We start from the raw sequence: 27,013 nt of genomic DNA on the forward strand, positions 1-27,013 counted from the left end.
AGATGTGTGATAAATGAAAATGAATATGCTTAAGAGGGCAAAGAAAACAAATGAACAAAGAATGGCAGCGATGGCTGCAGCCCTCCCAATACCTTCAACAACAGGACCTTCCCCAGGGGCTGGCCACAGGGAGGCAGGCATACCTCCTTCCCCTTCTTACCTTTTAAGTTTAATGTTTTTGAGAAACTACAGTATTCTTATTTCAAGGCAAAATGTTCAAACATTTCTAACTGAGAGTCCTTCATCCCAAGGGTTTCAGAATAGCTCATGACTATTCCTAGCCGACAGCACTGCCATACTTCGGAGCAATCAAAACTCACCGGCAATGCAGCAGGAAGTCAATGAAGAATGCTGGCTTGGGCCCGTTAACGAAAATGCCACCATGTGTTCACGAGTTTCACATTTCAGTGGGCGAGCAAGTAAGATGAGGAGAGAGGAAGAAACACAGAGATGAGTCTCTTCGTATCATAAACTCTTCTTGAAAGTCATTTTTATATGGACAGAATATCAATTTTATTTTATTTTTTTAAGATTTTATTTATTTGAGACAGAGGGAATGAGAGAGAGAGAGAGAGAGAGAGAGAGCACATGAGAGGGGGGAGGGTCAGAGGGAGAAGCAGACTCCCTGCTGAGCAGGGAGCCCGATGCAGGAGTCGATCCAGGGACTCCAGGATCATGACCTGAGCCGAAGGCAGTTGCTTAACCAACTGAACCACCCAGGCACCCCAGAAGATCAATTTTAAATAGTTATTTATAAAGAAATGTGATTTTATTCCACTGGGATTTCTCCATACACACACACACACACACACACACACACACATATATATATAATTTTGTTTAAATAATTTAGAAGTAAATTATCCAGATCAAATCAGTGAAAAAAAAATATCTAGCAAGCTTGGTAATTTAATCATTTTAAGCAACATGTCTAATCTCATATTTTTATTTTTAATTATATTTTGGAATTATCAAAAATAATATAACACTTGGACATTCACCACCTAGTTTTAACAAATACAAACATTTTAGCACATTTGCTTTTAGTAGTTTCTTAAGAACCATAACATTACAGATAAAGTTAGGGCATCCTCCTTCCTCAGTCATATTTCCCACCTTCCCTTTGTAAGATTACAGCATAGCATCCCCATGAATTTTCTTAGAAGATTTTATTTATTTATTTATTTTAGAGAGAGAGCATGGGCTGGGTGGAGGGGCAAAGGGAGAGGGAGAAGCAGACTCCCCACTGAGCAGGGTGCTGGGCTCAGGGCTCCATCCCAGGACCCCGGGTACATGACCTGAGCCAAAGGCAGACGTTTAACCAACTGAGCCACCCATGCACCACCCCCGTGAATATTTTTATTATATTTTTTATTATTCAAATAATGAAATTTTTGATAGCATGTTATAATGTATATTTTAATGTTATTTTAAAAACAAATTTAAATTATATTGACCCTTAGATTAATAAATGAAAAATAAAGAATGACATAAGCATAAGGGAGATCATGTAATGCAAATTTTAATTATGAATGGAATGAGTTCATGCCAGGACCTGAAACCATTATCATGAAAACCACCTGAACAATGTATTGGACAATATTTTCAAACTAGCACTTTTGTCACAATGCAGAGCTAGTATTCATCTACTTTTTTTTATATCTCATGGATGAAATTCAAGGGTATGATATTAAATTATAGTTTTGTGGAAAATCTAGGCTGTAATGATGTTCATACATATTTATTCCTGAAAGTCTTTGGTCGATCGAAAGCCTACCGGAAGGCCAGTTTGCAAAATATAAACATGGAACTGGCGGAAGTGAGTGCAGGAATCCCGCAGCTGGGCCTGAAGGAAAGTGCCAGAACATGCAACAGTATCCTGACAGAAAGGAGCGAGTGGGAATTCAGTATGTCTCCTTATTCAAATGTCGATTTCATTGTATTGTTTTAACTTCCAAGTTTTTATTCTGGGGTTTTCATGCTTTCTGACTACGCTGTGTAGTAAGAGCTGTCCAGTCAGAGAGACCGCACTTTTTAGTAATCACAGAGTCACCCTTGGTTATTGAATATGTTTTCCAGCTTAATGAGCAAGGGCATACACATAATGGTAATGAGGGATTTTTGCTTCAGGATACTTTTAAAAATGTATATGAGTAAGAAGAATTGTTTACTTTGATTATTTTAAGATGTAAATGCAGCTGCTTCAAGAAGGAAAAAATAATCCTGAGAAAAATGCAAGCATGATACATGAAAAGGGAGCTCCAGTCAAACCCTGTTTCAACTGTATTGTCTACATGGAAGAGGGGCGTGGGGCCACTTGCTGCCTTGGAGGGAGCCTCGTTTGCTTTCCGAGGCAGCAGGCGTTAATAGATACCTGCTGCCAGTTTTGTTGCAGTCATCTTAAACCAGTCCTGGAATCAGGCAGGGTACACATTACTACAAAGAATCATTCTCCTTAAACTGCAGGCAAGGGTGCTTACATGATATGGCTATCGTGATGGAACTCTGTTTGCCCCTGTCCCAACAGCAAAGAAAGAAAGCTCTCCCTACCAGGAAATCATGCCTTCCTGAGTCCCACACACAGCTGCCTGGCTGCCCCTCTCATCAGTTTCCTCTTTGGACCACAACACAAATCAGGAAAAAAGCAGGAAAGGGTAGAGCAGGAAGGGCATGGTGGTGACATTTGTGCCTTAGTACCTCGCTATAATATACCTTAAGTATGGAGCTGCCAAGCGCCATGGATTCATCCTTTTCTTCACTGGAGTGAACACCGCTGCCCTCAGTTTTCCTATCTAGCCCCCAAGTTTACAGCAATAGCCTGGTGATTAGTCCCTCCGCCTGCACTCCCCTGCAAGTGTAATCTCCCTAAAACACCCCTTCCATCATGTTGACCTTCCTATCACCCTGTGCTCAAAAAGCTTTCAGGACTCTTCATTGTGCAGAAGATGAAGGCCACACTCCGTAGGTGGAATTGAGCCCCTTTACAATCTGTCTAGAGTGCTGTATGCTGCCACTTTGGTTGATAAGAGTTCATTCCAATCAGACTGATCTATTTGCAGCTCCCCAGCTCCATGTTAGGGTCTGCCTCTGCACATTTCCCCACTTCATGTGCTCCATCCCAGATCTGTTAAATCCCACTCACCTTCGGAGATAGTTCAGTTTCCTCCTTTCCCTCCCTATCTCATGCGCATTAGAACCTGGCAGTATTGTGGAGGTTGGAGCTAAGCGCCTGGCACAGGGGAGCCCCTCCATAGCTTCACGTCCTTTCCCACCACTCTACCTTGGTTTTACTTGGTAAATCACTTCTGCTAACTGCTCCACCAATGATGTTTTTGTATCAGTGCATTTAGGCACCTGTCCCTGTCATCTGACACCACATACCTGTCACCTGTAGCACATGGAGGAAAACCTTTTACTACAGGCCACTGAATCATGCACATTAAATGAGAATATTAAATTCCTTCTGTTGGAATGAAGGGGAGAGAGAAAAGGGTGTTTTGGAGCCAAAATAGTTGGGGTTTCTCAATAGGCTATGCAAGCTATCTGCCTTAAAAAGAGCTAAGGAACTTGCTGAAAATGCTGCTTGAGTCCTACCTCAGACCCACCGCATCAGAATTTCTCACATGGATGTAACATACACTAAATTAGGAAGTCTCTTAGTCTTAGAGGGTGAGAAAGAGCATTTTCTGTAATTACAGCTCACCACATCTGCACATCAGAATCCCCTGCAGTATTTTTGACACCTCCAGTTAGTTACTGCAGCCTCACACGAGACCTCCTAAGTGGAAATCTCTGTGTAGCTGCCCAAGGTCGAACTATTCCACAGAAAATTTTTCTTTGCATCCAAGATTAGAAACCACTAAGCCAAAAATTAATGATGACCAATAATTATTGGGTGATTACAACTTCTCAGAAACTTTATTAAGCAATTTATGTGCCTCATTTCATTTAAACCCCACAATCTCGAGTTAGTAGCTCCATTTTTGTAGGCTCAGGGAAGTTAAGTAACTAGTTCAATGCCATACAGTAACTGACCAAGCATCCATTAAACACAGATCTATCTGATACCAAATTCCAGGCTCTAGTCCCATTTCCCATCTACCTTTATTGTATTAGACATCATTTTGATATATGGCCATCAGTCTTTTACCCAGGAATTGTTTCACTTGTTCAATAGGCAATTCTGTTTCTGAAAGTTCTGACACCACCCCGGGGAAGGGTCTCTCAGCTTCGTTTTTCTTTATTCAGACATCCATTGACTGGCTATTTGTTGCCCTTGGCTTTTTCTCAATAGTCCCAAGAGCTTCCATCTAATAGACCAACTTCTATACTTTACCTCCTTATAAAGAGATAGATATTAATGGCAACTAAGTTTTTTCCATGTACAAGATAACCCTCGTCCCCCTTGGAAAGCCTCACTGTAGTCCTTGGTAATATGTCTGGAAAGGGCATTATTCCATCATCCTAGATTTCAAAGCTAAAAGGATTGCCCTTCTCAAATTTAAAAACAAAAACAAAAAAATAAACAAGCTCACATATATCGCCTGAGTAACAATATAGCAGACTTACTAGTACTACCTCCCAGTCAATGCTTTTCCACATTCTATAGGCTTTTGGTTTTCAGTGGATTTTCACATCTCTTATTTCATTTTTTCCCTCACAACCCAGTCAGTCCTGAATTGTAGTTTCTTTACAGATAAAATAATTATAATCAAGTTCCATCAAAAGGAGTTACATGAGAGTCAATGAGTAAATGGGCTTAAAGTATCACAAGAGTCTTGAATGAAAAACACACACTGTTTTCACTGTTATTAATATAATACAACTCATCCATTACAGTCCTGATGGAGAGCACAGACAGTGGCCCTGACCTCATTTTCTGGCCAGGCTAGAAAGGGTCCGCATAATAGCCCCAGAGACAGCAGGGCTCAAGGGAAAGAAACCAGTCAAGGTTCAAAACAACCCAGAAAGCCATCCTCACTGCAGTACAATTGGGTACTTTAAAACTGATTAGGGATGTTGTATGGACAAAATTTGTAATGGGCAAGTCAAGGACCTTGGGAGAGGAACAAGTGATAGGCATGTTTAATAGATGAGACAAAATCTAATGAAATTTCAGGGCAGCCACCAATCAGACACATGAATAAGTATTTGCTACCTGGCAGCTTTTGCATCCTCACACTCTGGAGGACAATGAGGCATTCCTAAATGTAAGGGAAAGGTTTCCTTAACTCACTGCTGAACACCTTCGGAGGAGCCATTTCAAGAGAGGCAGGGAGCTAAATTAATGTCAAGCCCCCAAAATATTCATGAAATAATTATAAATGCATGTGGGCCATCATAGACACCACCTTTTACTTCCTATAATTTCAGTTCTTTACTCCATCAAGTGGTCTTTTTAAATTACTGGATGCTTCTCTTCTTTCTTACAATTCAGAGAACTAAGGTTTTCAGTCGATGTTAATTTTCTTTGAAGGATTTCAGAGGGTAGTATTTCCACATACAAACCGTAAAATTATTATTTTCAAGTAGGACTGGTTCTTTTTCTCTGTAGCTTAGAAGAAAAGAGATCTATGTAATCGCAGTGTCAAAATGTCAAAAGACTGAGATAGGTTGGAAAAAAGAAGAAAAGGAAAGAAAAAAAAAAACACACACACAAACCCTTAAAGGCATCCATGCAGTCCTCAGCCTTACAAATCCTTGGCTCACATAAAATACTTGTGACATGCTGTAATTAACTAGTTACTCCTCTCAGAATGAATAATAATGTAATTATTTGCCAAAAGCAGTGAAGAAGGGATAGTTTCTGTTTTTAAAAATATCTGCCTTTCATTTCTGTAAAAAGAAAAACCCTGGATTAATTTACATAAGCTGCTAAAGCACAGAGTGACCTGCAATTTCACCATTACACCATATGATAATTCTGTCACCTTTTTGTCGGAGCCTTGTATTTTTCATTGGTTTGAAACAGTAATAAACTGACAAGTCATTACCATGTTTAAATTATACTGGTCCTTAAAAACTGCCCCCAAATACCACAAAATATAAGTAGTGAGCTGCATGGTGAAACATGTCCCTTTCACAACCGTACTCTGATGTCATTGAGGTCGCTAAGGGCTGGTGCTCTGTCTCCTTTGTCTGTGGGACACAAATTAAAGGAGGCAGGTGGCCTTCTTCAAGTGCTAAGTAGCACAGAGTTAAGTGAGAGTTTATGTGAACCTATCACTGGTTCTTTCTCCTATGTGTTAATGTCCGGACAATAACTAATCTCTAACTTCGTCCGAGTTCTAGCTTGCCTTTCTTTCAGTAATTCATTCAGTAACCATTTATTGATGACTTGCTATGATGCCCTCTACTAGGTTCCAGAAATTCAAAGGTAAAAAAGACATATAGCCTTTAAGAAGGTTTCAGAAAGTGAAGGTATGAACTAATAAATAGGCACATTAAGAATGCAGTAAATGCCACCACAGAGCCCATTCTTCACACACACATACACAAATTCATGTACTCTATCAACATATAAAATCTCTCTGCCCCATGAATCTGAACTTTCAAAAATTCCAGGCTCTTTAAAAGTTTTGAAGGAGTGACTTGGTGCTAAGATTCGGTGCTAAAACTTAGAGTCAGTTGGAGTGTGTGTGTGTGTGTGTGTGTGTGTGTGTGTGTGTGTGCGTGTGTGTGTAAAACCTGTATTTTTATAAAAAAGTAGAAACAACATTATGTAAAATTTTGTTAAGGATAAAATAGTCTAAACAATTGATGTCTTAAGTAGTCAGATTAACTTAATTCATATCAATTTGTTATTCATTCTAATTACCAGGTATTAGTTCAGAATGCCTTCAAATGAATATTCACTGCTATATCCCTATGATACTAAAATGTCTGGATCACTTGTTTGGGAAGACAGAGACTAAGAGGCATTATGACTTAGATTCATAACATCACGATAAATACTCTAAGAGTAGACATAGTCTTATTTTTTCAAGCCTAATTATCCAAGGTATTCCTTTAATTAGTTAATAATAGGAATTTGGGTTTGCCTTGTTTTTCACTGTACTGAACGGTATGTAGAACGGTGTAGGTTCTGGCATCAAACTGCCTATATTGGAAATTAGGTTCTTCCCCATAAAAGCTATGTGACTTCTCTAAGCTTCAGTTTTCTCATCTTTAAGATAGAGATAGTAATAGTAGCTACCTCACAGAGATAGAAGGATGAAAAGAGTAATGGCATAGAAAGCAGATAACACTATCATGAAGTAAGCTACTATTATTATTGTCCTTATTTGATCTCACTGAGAACATTTAATATCTGCCAAGAAAATTAGTTAGCTACTCTCTGTTTTTATGACAATATAGTAATGATGATTTATGTTAATTTCATCTTTTTTAAGAATATAAGATCATGTCACTATATTTATTCATTTCATTTATTTATCTACTACAGGCAGTTATTGAATGATGAGTGTATGGAAAGTATTGGGTGGTGCGGGGAATACAAAGATAATTTAACTACTACCAATAGGGTGTCAGACTATGGTGCTGGAATCCTGCATGGTTTTTGAACTAATTAAGTTTAATAAACTCAGATACTAAAAATAATTTGAAGATACCTGCAGAGCCCTTGTACCCTATATAATTTACTTTTTAGATAGATGGGAAAATAATGACTTTCTCTCTGTTCTGCTGTTAGTAACATAATTATGCTGGTGTCTTTCAAGGAGATAGTCCCCAAAGTCTAACACAACAATAGTAAACTGGCTTGAGGCAATTAGAATCAACTTTTAAAAAACACACAATGTCCGTCTCCTCACCTCTTTATTTACTACAAATTGTTAAGGAAAACAAGGCTGATCTACAAAGTCACTTCCCCAAATGCACGGTGGAAAGGACCAAAAGGTCTTGAACATGTAGGCAGCCTCTCAATCTCAGATCTTTCAGATGCCAAGAATCAGGCTAGGTAACAATGTTGTGATCTCAGTAGCCACATCGCGACCGAGGTAGGAAAACCACTCCTCAATGACTTATGCATTTGGAGATGGTAACCATCTGTCCTAGCCATTTGTTCCTAAGTATGTGAAAGTAAAAATAACCCAGTGTTCCTAAAGCAATTCTCAGACCAAAAAAAAAAGTGCATTGGCACAATTTCTGCCAGCACTTTTAACAGAGATCTAGGTAATACTGATACAGACGGTCTAAGGACTACACTCCGAGAAGCACTGTTGTGTAGACAAACCCTCTCACTTAATCAACAAATGGATAAAGCAGTGATTCCAAGGAAATGAATCTGGTGCCAGTCTGACTGCCTAAGAAGGTAGAATCCTAAGCTCTACCCCCAGAGTTATTAGGGCCAGAAACCTGCTTGTGGATCAGTATATTTAAAAGTTTTCCAGGAAATTCTAATACACAGCCTGTGGTGAAAGGAAAGGGGTTGTATGTTACTTTCACACACCCGTAGGTGGCCCTTGTTCCACAATTTACTAGCTCTCTGACCTTATAATTGCACTATCATTGGTCTATAAAATGGCTGTTGTAAAGATTAAAGAAAGCAATGCATGTTAAGAACCCAGCATGTAGTAACCTAGTTGTTATTGTAATCATTACATTATATGCCCAGCTCTAAGTAAGATCTACAGAAGTAAAATTTGTGCTTCGCCACTTTGGGAAGCATAAAATCTATTTAGAAAAATAATGTAAATATTAATAGAAAATTAATTAAGAGAAATTTAAAATATGAGTTTATATTCTAAGGCAATAACATATTTACACACGTATAAAAATATTCTGAGTGAAAACAGTCTACTTTGTCTACAGAGAATGATAAGAACATAGGAAAAGTCATATAAAGTTTGCTTGAAAATGTCTCATTCTTCTAATTCAGGCAACCTAATTCTCATTGATTCAAATTTCTTTGTATATTATAGAAAAGTATTAAAATCATGAGTGGTAATCAACTTGTATTTATTACTTAAAACTAGAATTAGAAAAAATAGTGTATATCTGGGAAAGGGATCTATGGGACAGGCATCAAGCGGCCCACAAATACTCTGAAATTTTATGCAAAAAAGTTGTTTTGTGTGAGTATGAGAATTTCTAAAGAGAGAGCCATACCTTTCATTTGATTCTCAAAGGGTTTTGTGCGGCGCCCCCCCCCCCACAAACATTAAGGACCACCAAAGATTCCTGGTTAGCACATGTCTTGTGCATCTTCATGTAGCTGAAGAAATATAACTCCTGATTGCACTCCAAATAATGTCCTGGCTTACTTTCTTGCAAATGTCCTCTGAATCATTTTCCTCACGCTCTCACCATTCAGATATCCTGAGAATAAAGAAACACAGTAAGATCTCATTTGAGGAAATTGTAAAGCAGACTTTCATGACTACCTCAGCCTATTCAAATTCTGCCAGCATCAGCATGGAAGTGTATGTACATGTTTCAAAAGTTCCAATGGCAGAGATTTACTGATGATTATTTTCTGCGTTTGCCCTTTTTATTTTTTTATCCATTTATCAATCTTTTGAATTATTTTCAATTAGTTCTGTGCTTCTTTTCGTCTCTGGTAGGCAAACGAAGGAACTTCCCTGGAAGGATACAATTCAGTTTTGTCGACTTGTATGTTGCCAACCTAGCAATTCTTCCACTTTGTGTTTGATGTATAATGTGATAGCAACGCTATTAATGTTATTTTTTTTGATTGAGGTAAATTGGTATATGACATTATATAAGTTTCAGGCACATGACATTATAAATTGATATTTGTATGCACTTCAAAGTGATCACCATCATAAGTCCCGTTATTACCCATCACCATACAATTAAACCCCTTCACCCATTTTTATTTCTCTCTTCCTTTAGGTGTGTGTGCAATATCGACTGTTCTCAAACCAACTTCAATCCCCTCTGTGCTTCTGATGGGAAATCTTATGATAATGCATGTCAAATCAAAGAAGCATCATGTCAGAAACAGGAGAAAATTGAGGTCATGTCGTTGGGTCGATGTCAAGGTAATGTTCATACCAAAATTCATTTCAAAGAATGTTTTTAGTCTTAGTGTAGAAATGAAAAGTGAAGATAACTCCTTATTAGGCAAGCTATTTCCTTTCCAGAAGACAGTTCTGATTTATAATGGATACTAAAGTCTACTGTAGCATTTATGGTGATTATAGGAGTTTGAGAGCCTATCAGCAACAGTCTATATCTTTTTCTATATAATGGGACTGTATCTGCACAAAGCCGTAAACACAGAAGCCAATATTCAGCAGACATTCTCTTTGCACAGGGAAAAAAAAAAAAAAGTCAAAATCATCTTTAGCAAAGAATCTGAGGATTTATTAGAAAACCTTGAAATTAAAAACAAATGACATGATTTTTATGTATTGAATCAATAGAAATATTTCAAGTACATTTTTTAAAGCAGGATGTACGAGAATGTTTTATGTTGTTTCTTATTCAGAAACAAACATTTTCTTGGGTTTTGACTTGTTATTCCTTTACCCACCTTATCTCAGTTATGATTGTGAAACTTCTCTGCCCCAAACTCTAGAAAGCTGATATCATTTTATTATTCACTCTCAAGCAAATTGATGTAAATATGTCTTTGCATAAAGGTAGCTTAGAACGATAGTTATAAAATTTCCTTAATCACAGTGAAGGTACTATTAGAAGAATAATATAAATTTGACATTCGATGTTTAGGAAGCAATTAATCAATCTTCGTTGTTAATTTTTTTCACACAGATAACACAACTACAACCACTAAATCTGAAGATGGGCATTATGCAAGAACGGATTATGCAGGTACATTATAATATTTTCTACAATAGAATATGAGCACTTCTATAAAAGGGTCCTGGGGGGATCATTTTTTTCTTACCATTGATCCTAAGGTGAATCTTGCAAGACTTCTGACATGTGCTAATCTTCTCTTGCTTGGTTCAAACTTTCAATAGACAATAGTGAATTTTTTTGAAGCAAATAAAATGCCTTTTATTTTTTTGCCAGAGTTAAAGCAATTGTCAGAAATGTCAGTAAGATATAACTAACTTGTTTTGACAGTGCAAATGGTACAAATGACAAAACATTTATCAAATTAATGGGCATCAGTGGAAATTAATGTAGTTTTTGGTAGTATATTGTAATGAATGCAAACATTCTTGTTTGAATTTTCATTAAAGTCAACAATAAAAAATTTTGCTAGTCTCTAAAATAACTGGAAAAGATAGCTATAAATAATACCGGCTCTCTCTCTTTAAATGCAAAGTTAAAAAGGTATCTGTAAATTACTTTTAAAATAATAACTTATTATTTTAATAAAATTATTATTTTAAAAGTACAATGTAGCTTCTGACATGCAGAATTATCAAGCATTTATATAAAAATGTAAATTTTATTTAGCTATTAGAGAATATTATTTTGAGAATTATTTCTACCTAATATAATTTTTCTAGGGTGAGAAATAATTTATGGGTATGCAAATAGGATTTTAACAAATTATTAAATTTTATAAAAACTTAGGATTAAAAATATAAAGTAAAATTATTGATGTTGATAATGATATTTGGAGTTTTATGTTTTAAAGAGCTTTTCACTCACCTATTAAACAGTTCTAACTAGATTTATGGCCAATAGTCAATCAAGAAATGCTCTTATCTTTCAAAATATGTATTATCGTTCATTTTTTTCTGAAATTGTATTTTAACAGTATTTCTGACATCATATTTATACACAAAATTAATCGCAATGAAATTGAAAAAAGTTAATCAGATGTTATACTACGGATACCTCACACCTCTCAGAATTTAGAAATAACAAAAAATTTTTTAAAATTTTTCATTTTTATCTTAATAGTTTTCAACATGTAAATAAAACTATTCATGTGCTAGAAGCCTGGAAGTATCATGCACAATGATACATGGAAAAACATTAGTTCCACTATTGTATAGCTGTTCCCAAATGTCCAGGAGAGCTATTAGCAGGTATTCCTTGAAAAGAACAGTCCATGATCAATAAGTTTGGGAGCAGCCCAGATAAACAAAGGACTTTCTTACCCAGAACCCCTCATAGCTTGTGTGCACTGTGAAATCTTTAAGAGATATGCATGTTTTATTTATTTTTTTAATTTTTGTTCTAATAGATACAAAATACACGCAAATGTAGGCTGGGTAGTATAATGAACCCCATGTATTCATCACTCAAATGCAGTAACATCAACCCATGGCTAACCTCGCCCCGTCTCCAACTGCATCCTGATCAGCATTTTCAAAGTTATGTGGAAAGAAATCCCAGAAATTGCATCACTTTATTCATAAATACTTTAGCCTGCAACTCTAAAAGATCAACTCTTTTTAAATAAAATTACATTATTATCACACCTAAAATAATTTTGAATGATTCCTTATAGTATATAGTTTTTATCAAACTTATGTGATAGACAACACATGCTTTTGCGGCACTTTTGCAGTACTGGTATTCCCAAGAACGCACTTTGGAATATGCTGATCCACAGGAAAGTATTAAAGTGATAAAAGATAATGAAAAACCAAGGTCTGAAACTAATAATATACATTTTAAATGTTAAATGAAATCAAATTTAAATTCTATATTTTGTTATAAACAATAGCTATATCTTGAAGGTATTATAAGCCGCTACCTGGCATATTTAATTTTACTGTAGCCTAAAGTGTTTGAAGATTTCATAAGGATTTCACTTTCATATAAAGAGTAACTAACTGTGCTTAAAATCCCTTTATACTTGTTTTGCAAACTAATTCACTTGGAAAAAAATCTTCAAAAATGTAATATTATATGAATAACTCCTCTATTGAAATATTCGTCATTGAACTCATAGGAAAATCAAGCTTCTCCCTGAAACAAAAAGCTTTTCAAGTTGATTAGCATCAATATGCAAATATATGTGAGTTTATAAAACTGTACATTACATATCATATTGGAGTTTACCACTCTGTCATTGTCATTCATATTACCTATTTACAGATTGCCCACTTTCAAAGAGTTTGGGAGTTAAATTTTTGTTCCAAAGAATTCATATTTGAATTTGATTTCAAAGAGATAATTTCTGACCTTCAAAGTCAATGCTTTTGGTTGGCATTATTTCCTATCTTACCCCTTTATTGAACATGAGAAGGAAAGAGAATGTGTTTTTAAATCCGTGCAAATGAAAACTGTTCAGACCCTCAGTGTTGTCCAAGGTCTGCTAGTTTGACATCAGATTTATCTAGTAAATTCCATAGAAAAACTTTTAAGATAAAAGTAAAGTTTAAAAATACATGTTTGTTGAAATCCAAATTTAAGACAGGAACAAAGATAATGTCAATTGAAGCCTGCAATTTCTAATTAAGCATTGATTACATACTTTAAAACTCCCATGGAAGTTAATTTAGATGTCTTTATCTTCATCGGTAATCTTATTAAAGTACAATGTATACCCCTCACTAGACAATATATAAATAATAGCCACATCCCTCAACATTTCCAGGCTTTCAATAGTATTTGCATTTTCATAAATTTTGGGATACAAACTTTGGAAAAATAAAAGGAACCAAATGGAGACTTAGTATGTCACTGTCCTCTTAATTTTTGTTTCACATTTTCAAAACTCCCCAAGAAGGGAAAACAGGAACTGTGTGACTCACATTCCTAGAAGTTTGCTATCTGCTCACAAGTTCACTTAATGTCACAGTCACTTCCCTTGTTAGACAAACATTGATGGATGCTCCCACTGGAGGGAAGTCCCGATCTTAACACATTCATTTTTTTCTTAGATGCTGTTAATACTAGAGGTTAAAAACCTTTAGCAACACCCCTATTTTTCCTGTTTGAGCCTACCTTACTGATGTTAGTACAAAAACCACACATTACTGATTACAAAAATGTTATAAAGAGAACCGAAATCTAAAAATAAATATGCTGTGTCTCATATTTAATATCATTTATAAAACAGAGACTGCAGTAAGGACGAGCAAGGGCCAATTCACAAGAAAACAAATACAAAGAGAGCCAGGCCCCCAACAAGGCTAAGAGGAGGTCAACTACAGGGTGACCGAACTTGTGCAGAGCTATGAATTCCAAGATAGACCTGAAACGGACTCTAGGAAGCCAAAGAATTTGCCAGATCATCCCAGCCAGCATTACTTTCTGGTTGTGCTTGACTTGGGTCTCTATTCTGCCCTCTCTCCTTTAATGAGACCCAAGGCAGTAGTGAGTCCTGAGTCAAGAGCTTTGGATCTCTGTTTCAAGGCAGAGTGACAGGATCTCTGTCTGATAAGCTAAACAGGCTACTTAATGTCATTCTCCCTTCATCAGTCTAAGACTTGGGCTTACATTTAGGTCTCTCTCTTTACTTGCAGAAAGGCTCAGAGAACATTTTATAAAACCACAGAACTGAAGCTTTCAGGGATTTCCATTGTTTCAAAATGCTAATATTAAACTTTCCTTCTGGAAGTTTTCATAAATAGCATATTTTATAAATAGCAAATGTTTTATACCTCTTGAAATCTGCAACATTTTCTTTTTTAAAAAATTTCCCCTCATGTCTTGGAATGAAAAAATGAAGTTCACCCATTTTGCTTTTCTTCATCTGGTATATGTATTTTCTGATTATATTGCTTTTCTGTCTAAAAGTCTGATCATGGGGCACCTGGGTGGCTCAGTTGGTTAAGCGACTGCCTTCGGCTCAGGTCATGATCCTGGAGTCCCGGAATCGAGTCCCGCATCAGGCTCCCTGCTCAGCGAGGAGTCTGCTTCTCCCTCTGACCCTCTCCCCTCTCATGCTCTCTCTCTCTATCTCATTCTCTCTGTCAAATAAATAAATAAATCTTTAAAAAAAAAACAATTGTCTTTAAAAATAAATAAATAAAATAAAAAATAAAATAAAAGTCTGATCATGCTTCAGAAAAAGTAGCTGCATATTTTTCCAGTGAAAATGTACTTAATTTTATAAATTGTTAGATGTAAAAAATATACACTTACACATAAACACACACATGAAAAACAAAACAAACCATGAATTTAAACGATTTTGTCTTTTATCATCTAGAAAATAAAATGAGTTTTCTTTTAGGACATTTTGCACCAGTTTCTGAAAGGATTTGTAGTGGCTTATAATTAAAATATATTCAATGAGATCGTTTAAAGAGAAAGTGAAAGCATAAGGCAGAACTGTAGAGGAAAATAAATATATCAGCAACATGGACTATTATAGCTACTGCATTTAGCCCTAAGCTTCCTTGTAACCAGTGTAAAAAGAGAAAACATGATTGAATCAATTCATTTGGCAAATATTTAGAGTCCCTGCTATATGCACTCTACTGGGCTTTACAAAGGTGAACTCCTCATTCTAGGGCTCTGCCAAGATGGAACTTAGGTTTCCATTGCCTGATAAAAAAAGAATAAATAATTAGTTCAGAAACCAAACACATAATTTCTCTAATGTTCAGTTCTCAAAAGAAATATTTGGCACAGATCTTCTTATAGCTGGAAGACATAGAATGGATAATATCTTCAATAGTGATTTTTATAAAATATGCCAAGGCTTTTCACAAGGCTGGGGATTTTTTATAACAATTTTTATAAGATTCTAGAGCATCGCATTAGAATATGTGTAAATCAATGATAGTCTTTCTGTGGCAGATTAAATAATGAGTTATATTTATGTATATTTCCAAGTTGGAAAAAAATAACACAGAGTCCTAAGGGAATTGGCTATGAGGGGGAGTGTGTTCAGCTTATCTTCCTCATGTATCTACAGGTTTAACAGGAGCTGGATTAGAAGAACAGTCAGAAAGCCTGAATAAAGATAAAGAATATGTTAAATTATAGTATCTATATGGGGAAAAGAAATTACCCCTGCTTTTATTAGCAGTTAATGAGAAAAGTTAGCCCTGAGTCATCTCCACAGCCTTGGGAGGGAACTAGGGTCTCCCCAGCTCTGAGTGTAGGTACCGGCATGCATGGAGTCTATGTGTCTTCTTATTGTGCATTACACTGTGGCCATTCACCATTGCTTGTAACATTGAGGGAGGCCTAATTTTTTTTAGGAAATTTTCTCTTTAGAAATCTCTCCCTTATCTTTAAGCAATAATTTAGATATTAAGCTCAGGTCTAAAAGAAGAAAGAAAGAAACCAGAAATATACACTTAAACCAAATTCCATACATCCTATTATTCCACTGAATTCCATCCTATTATTCATTTGTTCACACTAAGAGGAAACTGACATCTTGAAAGGGTATCTAGTCTAAGTGAATTGTCATAATAACTTGTTCTCTGTGGAGGCTTTTGCAATTTACAAAGGCCTGTCTCCTCAGTCTTGGCGACAGAAATGTGAGGGAGATATTATATGCATTTGACAGGTGAGAAATGGAGGTTCAAGGAGATTAACTAAAAAGGGACTATGTGATAGAGCTGAGGTTCAAAACATCATCGCTAATTCCAGAACCCAGCAAAGTGTGAATGGTATGGGACCAGGGGAGAAGTGTCACTATCTAACATTCTTAGAGACTTTGGGACCCACCCTTAGAGGTTAACCCCTTGAGAGTTTCAGACTGAAAAATGTTTCACTGCGACGTCTACATTGCTGTGAAATGCTCCAAAGAGTTACTCCTTTCTTTGATTTATCTGTATCTCACAAGCATCCTACAAGCACTATCTTGTTTGATTCTTAAGTTTTGCTGTTCTGTTTTCTATTTCCCCACATAGACAAGAGAAACCAAAGAGAAGTGTTTGCCACCAAGTAATCCTACATTAATAGAAAAGGTGTGTGCGATACTTTCTAGGTTTACAAATATCTATTCACATTACCTTATTTGCTCTCAGGTCAATCCAATAAAACAGGGTTACAAATACTAAGGGAAGTAAAATGGTAGCTCCGAAAAGCTAAGTGGTTGACCCAGAACTGGACGCAGCATTTTGGCACGTTGACCACCCACCCATGCAAATATAGCACTTGCTTGATTTATCTACCATTTGCCTCGACTGCTCTTCCACTATATATGTATCGACATGAATATCCAGCGGTTACAAATCATATTTATAACATGAATTAATTCAGTCATGTGGAAAAAAAATCTACATTTAAAATGGGAGCTTTTTCCATTCGCTCATGAACACAAGGAACACTTCCCCAGAAACCATTTTACGTCTAGGCCAATAATTTGATCCGTAGGAAAGAAATAAATAGTAGCAAATGCAGGCAGCAGCTTGAGCACAAATATTGGTATCAACAGTGAAATAAATAAAAATGTTTGCCCAGGCTATTCCAGTGCCACCAGACTAGCCTAGAATATTTAAGCTCAAGAAATGAATTAAGATGTCAAGATTTTCTCAAGATTTCTGAGGGAAAGTGTCTCAATTCAAGTATTTTCCCCTCTGGGATTTACATTAGAGTGCTGCAAAATTCATAAAGCTTTCTATGAACTCTAACTCACAATTTTTCCTGCTCTCTTGAACTTCTGTGCTTTCATTGTTTTCCCCATAAAATCATGTAGCCAGTCATCTGTAATATTATGTTATGTTTGTGGTTGTAGATAAACACAGAAATAGTATTTGCAATACAGATGAAGGTTTTCTACTGAAGAGTTGCCTTGGGCCCTGGTAGACTCTGGAAAACTTTGTTTATGCCCCAGTTCATAAATGCATCCTGCATCATTTATGTGCACTTTTTCCTATTTGAAATGCTCCTTCCTGAAACAAATTGTTCACCTTGAGGTGTTACTCATCTACTTTTCTCTTCCATAAAGGTGTGGCAGAGAGTTTAATGGTTAGGACCGCTAAAAATCAGACAGGGCTGAGTTTAAACACTGGCCATGCTTTTGATTATTTAACCTTGAGCCAATTAATTGACCTTTCTGAGCCTCAGTTTCTTCATCTGTTCAATGGATATAATAAGCCTACTTCCTTAGGGTTAAAGACTGAATTAAAAGACATTATAGACGATATTAGCAAGAAACTAGGAAGCTAGCTGTTGTTATTATTTTCCTTTTGGTCAGACAATTGAAAATTTATTTATGGGAAATTTAACACACCGTATGGTCTGTGGTCTGTCCATACGATATATATTGAGTTTTTGTACAAATATTTTCATTTGTGAACTCATACAATTACAAAAGGTTTATTTTTTTCCTACTCAAGACATATAACAACTTGTTGCAAGATATTCTGGCTGACTTTTTGATTCATCTATAGAAAAAGTATTCATTGAGCACCTACCATTTACAAGTCTTCAGCACACTGATGTGTCTAAATTTTCACATGACTAACTTTTCAGTTTTCCTCCAGTCAACATAATTTTATGTACAATATAGTTTGATCACTTTAAAAACACATGACCACCAGATTATTAAAACATGAGATTCAAATAGAAATTTAGTAGGAGGACATAAGATTTAACAGAACGGCAAGATCATGATATCACTTATGTTTCTTTTCTACTTGATCTTTAAAATTAGTCATTTATATCCCAGGATATATGTATGAAAGACCCACATATTCATTATTTAAAGGAAATCTGTGTAATGGGTGATTATAGTGATGGGAAGGTATCAAGCAAAAATAACAGGAACGTGGTATATAAGAATTTATGTCTGTTATGAAAAACATCATTTCCACTCAGAAAAGTGAATGTTTATATATCATCAATAAGCACACACACACACACACACACACACACACGCACGCACACACACCTTGAAGAGTCAGAGCATCAAGGTCAGAATAAATGCTTACAACAAAAACTGATCATCAAGGAAAAGAGTTATCTTTCCTTGATGATCAGTTTTTGTTGTTTTGTTTAGCACAGGAGGAAAAGAGGGAAAGCTAGATGAACGCAAGCATCTAGCTATCATTCATGAAAGGGACATACTTCTCCACCTTAACTTACCTTCTTACCTCAAGCCTGTTATTTCTATTCCCAGGAAAAGTGGTATAAGTATGGCCCGAATGTGAGAAACTGGAAGAAGAGTGGGATATGTCCGAATGTTCTGCGTAATTTCAAGACACACTGTTTTCCATAAAACTAATAAATAGAATTCAAGAAGTTTCAAAAAAAATGAAATATCCAGAGCACTTTGATTGCTGCTTTTTTTTAATGAGTCTGATCTGCTTCAAAAATATGAACCCACATTATCAAGCACATTAAAAATTCAGTTCTCACATCTTGACGATTGGAGCCTGTGTACAAATATAATCAACTAAAAATATTTTTAAATATCTGTGAAACTAAAAATCTCCCAGAAAAATTGTGTTTCGAAACACTGTTACTTATTTCATGGACCATAGCTTGTTTCCCCTAGTTGTCCATTTGGAACTTGCTTCAACTTTTAGTTTGAACTCAAATGTAATCAAAAGAAATCTAACGTGTGAGCCAAACTCCAAGCATAACAATGTTTGGAAATCAGTGATAAGGCTAAAGGAAAGAGGTGATCCAGTAACCTGAAAATAATAATAAGGACCAAGAAGGTCAGCACCCACCCCCATCTCTGAGTCCTAAGATACAGAAGAGGGGAGAGCATATGGCCTCCTTGTGAGAAGACTCAAGGGATGTGGTATTCTAGGAGAAAGCTAGTACTTCAGGATGTAAGAAGAGAGATGAGAACTTCCACAAAACTTCTGAAGATAAGGGGGAGTTTGCTGATCATGGAGCACAGTTCCTGGTGAGCTTTGGGAAGTGGTTGGAAATTGGGGGCAGAAAGATAGGCTTAGTCTAGGGTAGAGAATCAACAATGGCAGCACATCACGGACATAGTGATTCAGTGGAGACAGACAACGCAGACAGGACAGGGCAGGAACTGGATATCGACTCAATTCATTATAAAAGCATTTGGACGTGTAGACCGAGAAATCTAAATTTTCAACACACCAAGAGTAAGCTATTGTTCAGCAGTGAACTCAAATTAACCAAATTCAATATCTGTGTATTTATTTGCAATGAGAAAGCATCACCTGGAAGACTTGGGTCCCCTGACCAGTGCGTTCTCTTCTTAGAGTTGAATTCTCTGAGAAGTCCAGTCATAATGAATGAGCCCGAATAGAAGATATATTTTTTTTTCAGTTGCTTAAGGTATCAAGCTAAGATGCAAATGACAACACCCTACCCTCAAATCAGGGTAAATACCTTTGACCAGGACATCCTCAGAGCTTACCTCTCACTATTGCCCTGTGTTATTCTCCTTTGTCTGAGTTTCCATTTCCATTTCTGGCTAATGCTTGTCCAATCTACCTCTTTTCCTAGATATAATAAATTTAATCAGGGTAAAGTTAGGCCTGTTCTCCCAGAAGCATTTCATGACTTTAAGGCATTCTGGTGCTCTCAAAAAGTACAGAGCAATCTTGTTCTCCTTACTTCTGAATTCCTCTGAAATCTCACTCAGTAACCCTAGAAATGACAACATTAGTACAGAATGTCAGCATTAGCCATATTGGATAGGTAGGTCCTTCTTCACTGTGACACCTACAAAAGTTTTTACACAAAGTTAACTTTGAAGGCCATTCTTTCACATATAATCCAGACATCTGACCAATAACAAAGAAGAATGAATAAATCTTAGAAGGCGAGTTTGATATTTTGGTATTTACTAAGATTCTTAGCATTTATGCTAACAAATGTCCTTTCTGGTGACAGTGTTAATGTTTAATTTCATAAAACAAATAGAATGAATTTATTAATTATCCCACACAGAACGAGATGGAGAGTTCTGCAAAGAGCTGTGAATGCATTATCAATGTTTGACAGTGTTACATAATAATTCCTATAAAATATATTCCACGCCACTAAAAAAAAAAATCCACTGTTTCTCCACTTTCTTTTAGATTTTCTAAGATTCAAAGCTGTGTGTGTCATATATCAGAAAACTCCTCCCAGGAGTATTTCATTAAAAATTTCACTTAATAATGGAAATAAATGTCTAACTAAAAAAAAAAAAATGTTTAAATAAATGTTTCAAAGTCACTCCTAAAGTGAAGCTTAAAAAGGAGCCCCATTTGTCCTCCAGAAATTAAGTGTTCCAGAAAGAGCATGTTATTAGTCTACAGAGTTTAAACCCACAAGCAATTAGTGTTTTGTCAGGCAATCCACATCCAAATCCACTCCTGCCGACTGACTGTTCATGTACTGTCAGAATTATTTTACAAACCTTGCACCACTGGTTTTTTTTCCTATTTATTTTTCTGTTATTTAAAGAGCCCCAGGGAAGCTGGAGGTTTCCAGTTGTTTGAAATAATCTCTGAGCAAATCCCACTCCTGCCCCCACATCCCTAGCTACTCATCCTTCCCCACGGTTGGCACATATGCCTTTGTTCTGGTTTCTGATTTTTTAATGAAATCTAGCTGTGGAAGCATGAGAAAGAACTAGCAGGCCAGGGAAGCTTATCTATGGGGTAGTTTTAGTAAAGTATCCACATTGTCTTCTATAAGAATGATAATCAACAGTAATCATAACACCTCATCAACAACAATAAACAACCATTAACTCTCAGTTATCTCAGTAGATTATCAGGCCTATATTCTAACTTTCTAGCTGGGTGCTTTCTGCAATTTAGCATGTTTCTTAGCTGTTCACTTTGGCCTTGAATTCGTATATGCTTAGGAAACAAAGCTAATTGTAATGTTACCCTAAGAAAACCATTGTCATCCTCATTATAATCATGATTATCATCATCATCATCAGGACAATAATCCCACTGGAATAAGATTACTTAGTTTATTCTGAAATCATGTTTGTTATCTCTTGTTTTGAAAATTCCACAAAATTCTTCTCCAATAACATGAGTAGTCATATTTATTTCTTAATTCCATTTGAGTTTCAGAGCATGTGACTTGCAAATAGCATTTTGTAGAAGAAAGAGGCTGGAATAGGAACGCAGAAACTTTTGGCTTAGTCTCATCTCTAGTGCAAGCTAACTTCAAGCTAACTTGAAACTTAAATAGGTATTTAGCCTCTCTGAACCTCACTTTTCCCATGAGTAAAATTTGGTAATAATATTTTTTTTCTGGGTTTAGGATTCTATGACCAAGTATGTAGCTTTAGTTCAGAAATCATGAACTTGAGGGAAACTTATTGACCATTACCTTATGACAGAGGTCCTCAAATAGGGTGACGTATGACAATGTCTAAAGACATATTTGATTGTCTGGGAGAGAGGGGGTACTGCTTGCATCTAGTGGGTAGAGGACAGGGATGCTGCTAAACATCCCTCGATGCACAAGACAGGGCTCCACAACAAAGAATTATCTAGCCAAAATGCCAGTAGTGCCAAGGTTTGAAAATCCTGCTTTGTAGCGTTAGAAATTATGGTCAAGCATATATGACATGGGTTCCAGAAATTAAGTGACACTATGAAGTCCAGAGCTGGGCTTCCTGAGCATTTTTCAATTCTCCTGTGCCCCAAAAGGAGATATAATCCCAGACCAAGGATCATTGGCTTAGTCCAAACTTTTTATTTCACTGCTTTGGACACACACATGCTTTTTCTAAAATGACAGCAGTCCCATTAATAGAAATGTGCTTCAGGTTTCACAAATAAGAGGGAATACTGGTTTCTGAAAAGACCTATCAGAATAATAAAAATTCATCTAGCTAAAAAGGAAGTTATATTCTTAGTTATCATAAGTAATTGAGGAAAGTCTCAGTCATAATTGGACCTCTTATCTTATTCACTATTCCTTACTAGTATCCTAATAACCTGGGTCCCTGTTTGCTTCTGTTCAAAGCTGTGTCACCTTTTAGTTCACATTTGCTGTTCCTTACAAATTTTGACCAAAATTGCTGACTTGTTTGAAAGATCTTTAATGATATTCTTTGAGAAGCCAAAACAGACTATTTCAAAGCTTCTTTTTATTATCGGGCACTTTCACAGAATAAATATCTGTAAACCTTTGTTCATAGGAATATATTTAAAATCAACTGGCTAAATTCTACTGAAGTATCCAACAGCAATTCTTAAGACTGAAATTGTGCTGTTCATGGAACAAAATGCTTGAGAAGACGTTAGATCTCAGGTATTCATGAAAACCTTCATATTTGAAACGGAGAGGGAAACTGAAGCTGTCTCTTAAATGTAATTCGTGGTCAACTAGACTGTGCCACACTCCTCAGGGAAGGACACTAATGGGCAGTACTGTTTAGAAGCTCCCAGGTACAGACCTCCTTGGAATGGAGAATAAACCTTGCCGCATCGGTTTGCTGTCATAGCTAGTAAAATAAAGTTATTGGTTTTGTAACAAGGACAATGAGGATATTTGTTTAAAAAGACAACTTGAAAAAATAGCAGAGACCACAGGAAATGATAAATGAGCAAGTCTTTGCTACAGTAATTACTTTAGTATTGAAACAAATGAATAACTTTCACAGCAATGCTATTTTCTGTCTTAGATTATACTACTAGCAATTCATAGATTATGTGTACTATGGCCTTTATACTAGAACAAAAAAGTATCTAAGAAAGAGGAGTTTCTGAGATTGACTGAGAGCTTTGTGTTAATGCTTTTAAAATTTTACGATGTTCTTTTTGAAAACAGACTATCTCAGAAAGGTGGGACAATTTTTTTTTCATCTACACTAGCTTTATGCCAAAAGTTAATTGTTAAAAGAAAAAAAATGCAGTAAATCTTTCTGGGATGGACAAACAAAATAACATAGAAGTATCCATTTATTGAAATCCATTTATTGAAAGTTATTCTGTATATAGTTTGCTAATTCCCTACTGAAATGTTTTGATTTTTGTGGAAAACACACTGGACAGAGAGTATCAAAAGACCTAAATTCTAAACCTAGCTGCTCAATTTACAAATGTTACATAATCTTAGAAAGTCTCCTAGCCTCTCTGAAAATCTTTACAATGAAGATTATATATTTTCTGCCTTTTTCACATGTTTTAGAAATGAAAGTCCTTTTGTGAGATGTGACTCACTATGCAGTTACAAGGTATTATTATTGGCACAAATTTAGGATATGAAAACCTATTCTGACATGTTTTCCATATTGTCATCAAAGTTTTAATTATTTTTCAGATTGAAATAATTATTTAATTTGGATAACATAATTTGATCTAATTTTAACAAAATTCAAACTGAAGGTTTTTAGATTCTAAATTTCCATTTTTTTCTTTTTCTGCATATGGATATATTAATTGAGTGATATAAAAAAATAAATGACAAAACTATTTGACTCAATCTTCTTTTGACTATGTCTGAAGCTTTGAATTTATGCCCCAGGTAGTTCTGTTCCCTGCTGATTGGCTTACACCTTGTTCAAACTCCTTTTTCCAAAAGCACAAGAGCTATTTGGGGCAACCATTCATGTTGTTACAATGGGTTTTTTCCCCCTTAATATGTTCCCAAGTAATGGAAGAGTTCATTGTACTCAACATGTATAGAATATTTCAGAATTTGAGTAAAAGTTATATTATTCTAAGGTAATGGTACTTAGCCCTGTTAAGAGAACTCTATTACAGAATTTGAATGTAGCCGTATACCAATTAAAATTATGAGTTACAAATGTTAAGGGCCTATTCTAGATAAGACACACTCCATCATTCCCACATTTTGGTTATGAGTTTTACCTACTGAGAATTTCATCAATAAATACATAAATATTTTTAGTAAGGCAAAAGAGGGATTTTAATTTGTAACTCTTGTCCTCTCTCTGGTAAACAAAAAATAAAGAAATAATCTAGTCCCTTGTGTTCATAAAGATTAAATTCTTACACCTTCCCTTCCCCTCATATAAATGAGCCTCTATTCTGTATTTAAATTTCTTTGTAGATATAAATTACCTGCCTTTTTTTTGCCTGCTTTCTTAATCACCTAAATCTATTAGCTAATAACTCTCAATATAAAAAAAAGAAAATGCTTTCTTTTAATAAGTTTTCCCCACATTGGGACTTGATTTCCATGGTTGCCCTTTCTTCCTTTAAAAAGAAAAGAAAAAATCTTTTGTAGTTTGTCTCCATAGTTTATATTTACCATTACTTACCATGATATTTTTAGTAGATACGCTATTCAGGATTTAGCAGAATACATCTACAAACTATTATTAGACTTTGTATTTAATTTTGAGCCTTGAAATAGCATAGTTCATTCACTATTCTATGTGACATTTTAAAAACCTGAGCAAACAGTATTATTCTTGGAAAAGAAAAGCTCGTTCTCACTAGGTTCAGGATTTAGAAACAATATTGAATTGATTTGAATCAGAAAATTGTACCTGAAAACCTGAAGTGAATACAAACATGAGGAAGATGATCTCACCTCTTACTTCCTGCCTTGGTCTTGTGCTGTTTCTTTTGAGTGGTTCTCAATACTCACCCAAACACCATATGTGATCAGATCCATCCCAAAGCCACAGGTCACTTTCGCTCTTGCCAGAGCCCAGGCTTACTGCACTCCACATTTCCCAGCTGTGCAAGGCTTCTAGGCCCTGGGGTAGAACCCTGTCAATAAGGAGCATGTTATAATCATCTTACCAGGAACTATCATCTCAGATGCCAAGATCACTTGTACATTTTACTATTTCTTCACCCCCCGAAAGGAAATCGGTGCTTTTAGGTGAACAGAGCCCTCCTGCCTTTCCCTTCAGGCAGAATTCTTACATCCCTCAGGGTGACAAAAGTTCATATCCCTTTCTGCCCCTAGGAGGAAAAAAAGAGACTAAGATGCATCATTAATCATGCAAACTGTCTACTGCAACAGTGCCAAGAAAATGATCATTCCCATACCAACCATCAATATTCCTGACACCTGTCTAAAAGCGCAGGTCATGCATATCCATCTGCCTTTAAAGAAGTGTCAATGTGCAAACATCCCTTCACTATTTTTAGGGTCATGTTAAAATTATTCATCACCTACCTGTCAGTTCATCCAATTTGTCATATTATCCTGATCTACCAATGTCTATTACTGGTCATTTCCTTTTTGCATTGTGTTTTTAGAGCATGAGGGTATAGGATGTTTTTGAAATTGTCAAATATATAAGAGGCTGTGAAATCTTACTATGGGGCCAGAGTTCTCACCAGGAAATTACTATGCTCAGTGTCTCCCCATGCTTAATGGAAAATGCATATATTGGGGGTTTCCGTGTCTATTGCAAGTTCTGTTACCAACTAATTTCTGGTAAATGGCTTTTGTTATAAATTCCACAATATTCCTGTCTTGGGAAATGAGTCCAAAGGGTTAAAAACACCTTACAAATGAAAGAAACCTTTTAAAATTAAGAGGTTAAAGAAAAGCTCTTCTGATAAAACTGTCAATATTCAAAGGCATAGAAATATGTTCTATGAAAAATTTTAAATTAAATTAAAATTTTGATAGGAAAATATGATTCAGCATCAGAAACTTAAAAAATATGATGGTACATCTCATCTATTATTCTTAATATAAAAGTCATAATTCCTAAAATGGGCAAGTCAAATTTTTTACTGATCTTAGTTTTAACATTTTTTCTTTTATATCTAATATAATTTTAAAACTAATATAACTCTTCATCTACCCTCCTCACCTTTTGTTCTCCTGTTACCTGTGTCCATTATCTCCTGCTAACACCTGTGAAATGGGTTTCTTTGAGAGAGAAGCATTTCCACCCAGGTTGGAAAATCGCAGGATTGAGATTTACTGCACCCTTGATTCTGATCATTGCTACATGGTAGTCCTTAGGGAGACCTGTGTTAGCTCCTGCATTTGGTCATAACCTCCCTGAGCCTTAGTGTTCTTTTTTATTTGTTTGTTTTTATTATTAAATTTAATTAATTAACATATAGTATATTATTAGTTTCAGAGGTAGAATTTAGTGATTCATCAGTTGCATATAAACCCAGTTATATGTATATGCTCATTATATCAAGTGCCCTCCTTAATGTCCATCACCCAATTACCCCATCCCTCCACCCGACTCCCCTCTAGCAACCCTCAGTTTGTTTCCTATAGTCAAGAGTCTCTTATGGTTTGTCTCCTCTGATTTCGTCTGATTTTATTCTTTTTTTTAATTAACATATAATGTGTTATTTGT

General features: G+C 35.8%; 1 protein-coding gene across 1 annotated transcript in view; it reads left to right on the forward strand.

The window, feature by feature from the left end:
• Positions 1-27,013, forward strand: part of TMEFF2 (transmembrane protein with EGF like and two follistatin like domains 2) — a 224,376-nt gene that overhangs the window by 166,948 nt on the left and 30,415 nt on the right. The window contains exons 6-7 of the mRNA XM_028124854.2: positions 9,856-10,004; positions 10,738-10,797. Of these exons, the coding sequence (XP_027980655.1) occupies positions 9,856-10,004; positions 10,738-10,797 (209 nt within the window). The remainder of the gene's footprint in view (positions 1-9,855; positions 10,005-10,737; positions 10,798-27,013) is intronic.

This window comes from Eumetopias jubatus, unplaced genomic scaffold (genome assembly GCF_037043125.1).
Source record: "Eumetopias jubatus isolate StellerSeaLion01/CBP00866 unplaced genomic scaffold, mEumJub1_p1.0 scaffold_3, whole genome shotgun sequence".
In the NCBI taxonomy this organism is placed as follows: domain Eukaryota; kingdom Metazoa; phylum Chordata; class Mammalia; order Carnivora; family Otariidae; genus Eumetopias; species Eumetopias jubatus.